This window comes from Verticillium alfalfae, genomic scaffold (genome assembly GCF_000150825.1).
Source record: "Verticillium alfalfae VaMs.102 supercont1.15 genomic scaffold, whole genome shotgun sequence".
Classification (NCBI taxonomy): Eukaryota; Fungi; Ascomycota; class Sordariomycetes; order Glomerellales; family Plectosphaerellaceae; genus Verticillium; species Verticillium alfalfae.
Genome location: NW_003315024.1, coordinates 713958 through 716464, shown reverse-complemented (window position 1 = coordinate 716464; position 2507 = coordinate 713958). Strand labels below are relative to the sequence as shown.

Here is a 2507-nt window from a genome sequence, read left to right as displayed (position 1 = left end):
CTTGATCTCCGTGCCTATCTGCCGAACATATCTTCCCCTCACCTGATGCGCCATCGTCGACGCAGTGGTCATACTTGCGACGCCTGACCATTTGAGTTTCACCCGCTGCGACCAGATGGCCGCTGGTATTTCGTCGGTCCGCGCGGCGAAGATCCCCACCCCAAGGGCTTCGCCATCTCCAAAGCCGACCACTATCCGCCCCTGCAGACGACCACTGAAGACGAGGAGGTGGACGAACAGTGGAATGAGGACCCCGAGGGCGGCGAAGAGGTCGATGCCTTCCCCGACGTGTTCCGCACGCAGCCCAGCCCCGAAACTATCGAGCCCTTGCTGTTGGCCTTTGGTTCGGCTGTCAAGAACATGGGCGCCCTCGAGGACGCCGAGCTCTTCGCATACCTGGCGTGGTGTCCCTCTGACAGCAGGGCCGAAGAGTACGGAGATGAGGCGCCGTACGATTCTGAGAACGGCGTGCATAGATGGGGCGTGCGGCACCTCGCTGCGAAGGCTGGCGACGAGGACACTGTTGAAGGTGTCGTCCAGTGGCAGATTGGTGACTGGAGACCAAGTCAGAGCGTGTTGGACCTGTTTGGAGGCCTTGGACGACAGGAGTGGCTAGACTTTGCGTTTGAGGAACAACGGAAAACCAAGCCTTACAGCGTTGCTTAGAGACGCAGGTGGAGCAGAGAGCAGAGTACAGTCAAGACGAACAAAAAAGGGTAACATTGCATCAGATTTCAGTTGATCCGTCTTCAAACCTCTTCGCTGTCTTTTACGCAACCTCGGGTATTTCAAGGGGACCTTCCTTTTCAGAGGCATTTCCCCAGGAGAGACTCAGAAAGCCGACTGCCAAGCAGGCATGGTCGCCAGGTAGTCGTCCATGGCCTCAATATCATCAATGAGGTTCCTGACCCCTTGCTTGGTTGCCAGAGCCGCCGTGCTGTCCCCCGCCTGGTCTTCGTTGGCCTGCCGAACAGCATCACCCGTCCACTGCTCCTTCAGAGGCCCAATAAACTCATAAATGACCTTCATCGTCTTGGTCTGCATCAGGAGAAACTCGCCTTTCATGAACGCATCCCACTCAGCCCGTAAATCGTAACCCTGTTGCGGCCACGCAGTGAACCCTTGCGGCGGGTTCGCCGGTAACAGCGTCGTGTCGAGCAAGTCGAGGACGGTGCCGACGCGAGCCTTTTGCGCCCGCAGAATGCTCAACACGGTCCCATCGTTGTGGTACACGCGGGAACCGACGAGAGAGCGCATTGCCTTGAGCATCGCTCTCGCGCCCGCCGCCGTCGGCAGCCTGCCCGTCAGCCACGATGACGTGTTGATGATATTGCCGTTTGTGCCCCAGGCTTTCCCCTTGGCGGGTGTGTTGATAACGGCCTCAAGTGAGACGTACTCTTCCGTCTTCCACTGGTGCGTTGGGAACTGGGCGGCGATGTGGTTGATCGGCGTCAGCGTGGCGGCGAACCCACGCGCCGTGTCGATGCCCGGGGCCGAAACGGCGTCAATGTCGAACATGACGTTGACGTACTCGCAGAACGAAATTTTCTTCTTGTTGGAGATGGCGTTCGGGTCCGGGTTCGCGACTGAGTCGATCTTCTCGTCCATGTACGCGAAAAACTGCGCTACCATTTGCGCCTCGAGGATATGCTCCGAGTGGTAGGATGTACCGGCGACACGGGCGTCGAGCGGGCCGCCCCAGTCGTAGCTCCCGCAGACGTCGGGCTCCTCCCAGCCATAGACGAGGGCGTCGCCGTCGAGAGAGCCGTCTGTTGGGTAGTCGAAGGTCGTCTTGAGGCTGCAGGCCTTGATGGGTTTCTTGCTGATAGACCTCCCGAAGATGTGCGCCAGGATCTCCCCTTCCACACTGTCCAGATCTTGTTCGTCGTCCATGTCAAGAAGCTCATCCTCTAGGGCCTCTCTCTTTCTTCTACGCATGCCATCGTAGTCTTCATTAAGGTACTTGTCCTGATCCCATGCTGCTTTGACGTCTTTGCAGGAGCTGCTTTCGTTCTCGTTGTCGTCGCTCGACGGCGGGCAGAAGAACTTGCCGACAGGGAGACTGAGCACCGGGCCGTGGACGCTTCCTCTCTTGGCAAGATGACCCGATCGCCGCTCGAGTTCGTTGTGACCACCGACTTTGGTGTCACCCTGCTGAGACGGGTTGTCGGTCGTAGAAAGATGGGCAGCCGCTTCAACGAGATCAAGGTCTCTCTTGGACGGGATGGCGCCCAGTTTAGGACAGGTTCCCGCCTCGATGATGCCCTTGTTCCACTTGGGCGTCAGCTCGTACTGGCCACCAGGCCATCCAAAGACCTTGGGCGCCTGGATCCTGGCATATAGACGAGCACCGACGTCGAGGCTATAAGTGAAGGGACAGACGGCATCGGTAGAAACACCCGCCGTCAGCTTGGCCATGACACTAGCCTTCACCGACGACGGCGGCTGCGGCTGGATCGACATCCCACCCGTCTGCGAACCGGGACGCCAAACTCGGCAGCAGCTGA

The 2507-nt window shown here is 58.8% G+C and overlaps 2 protein-coding genes across 2 annotated transcripts in view; one reads left to right on the top strand and one right to left on the bottom strand.

The window, feature by feature from the left end:
- Positions 1-115: 115 nt before the first annotated feature.
- On the top strand, positions 116-666 carry VDBG_09552 (conserved hypothetical protein; the record flags this gene model as incomplete). The annotated part of the gene is made up of 2 exons (XM_003000311.1): positions 116-136; positions 208-666. 2 exons carry the CDS (start codon positions 116-118, stop codon positions 664-666), a joined length of 480 nt encoding a protein of 159 aa, XP_003000357.1.
- Positions 667-831: 165 nt separating this feature from the next.
- Positions 832-2507, bottom strand: part of VDBG_09551 (chitotriosidase-1) — a gene marked incomplete at both ends in the record, with an annotated part of 5981 nt that continues 4305 nt past the window's right edge. The window contains one exon of the mRNA XM_003000310.1: positions 832-2472. Within this exon, the coding sequence (XP_003000356.1) occupies positions 832-2472 (1641 nt within the window). The remainder of the gene's footprint in view (positions 2473-2507) is intronic.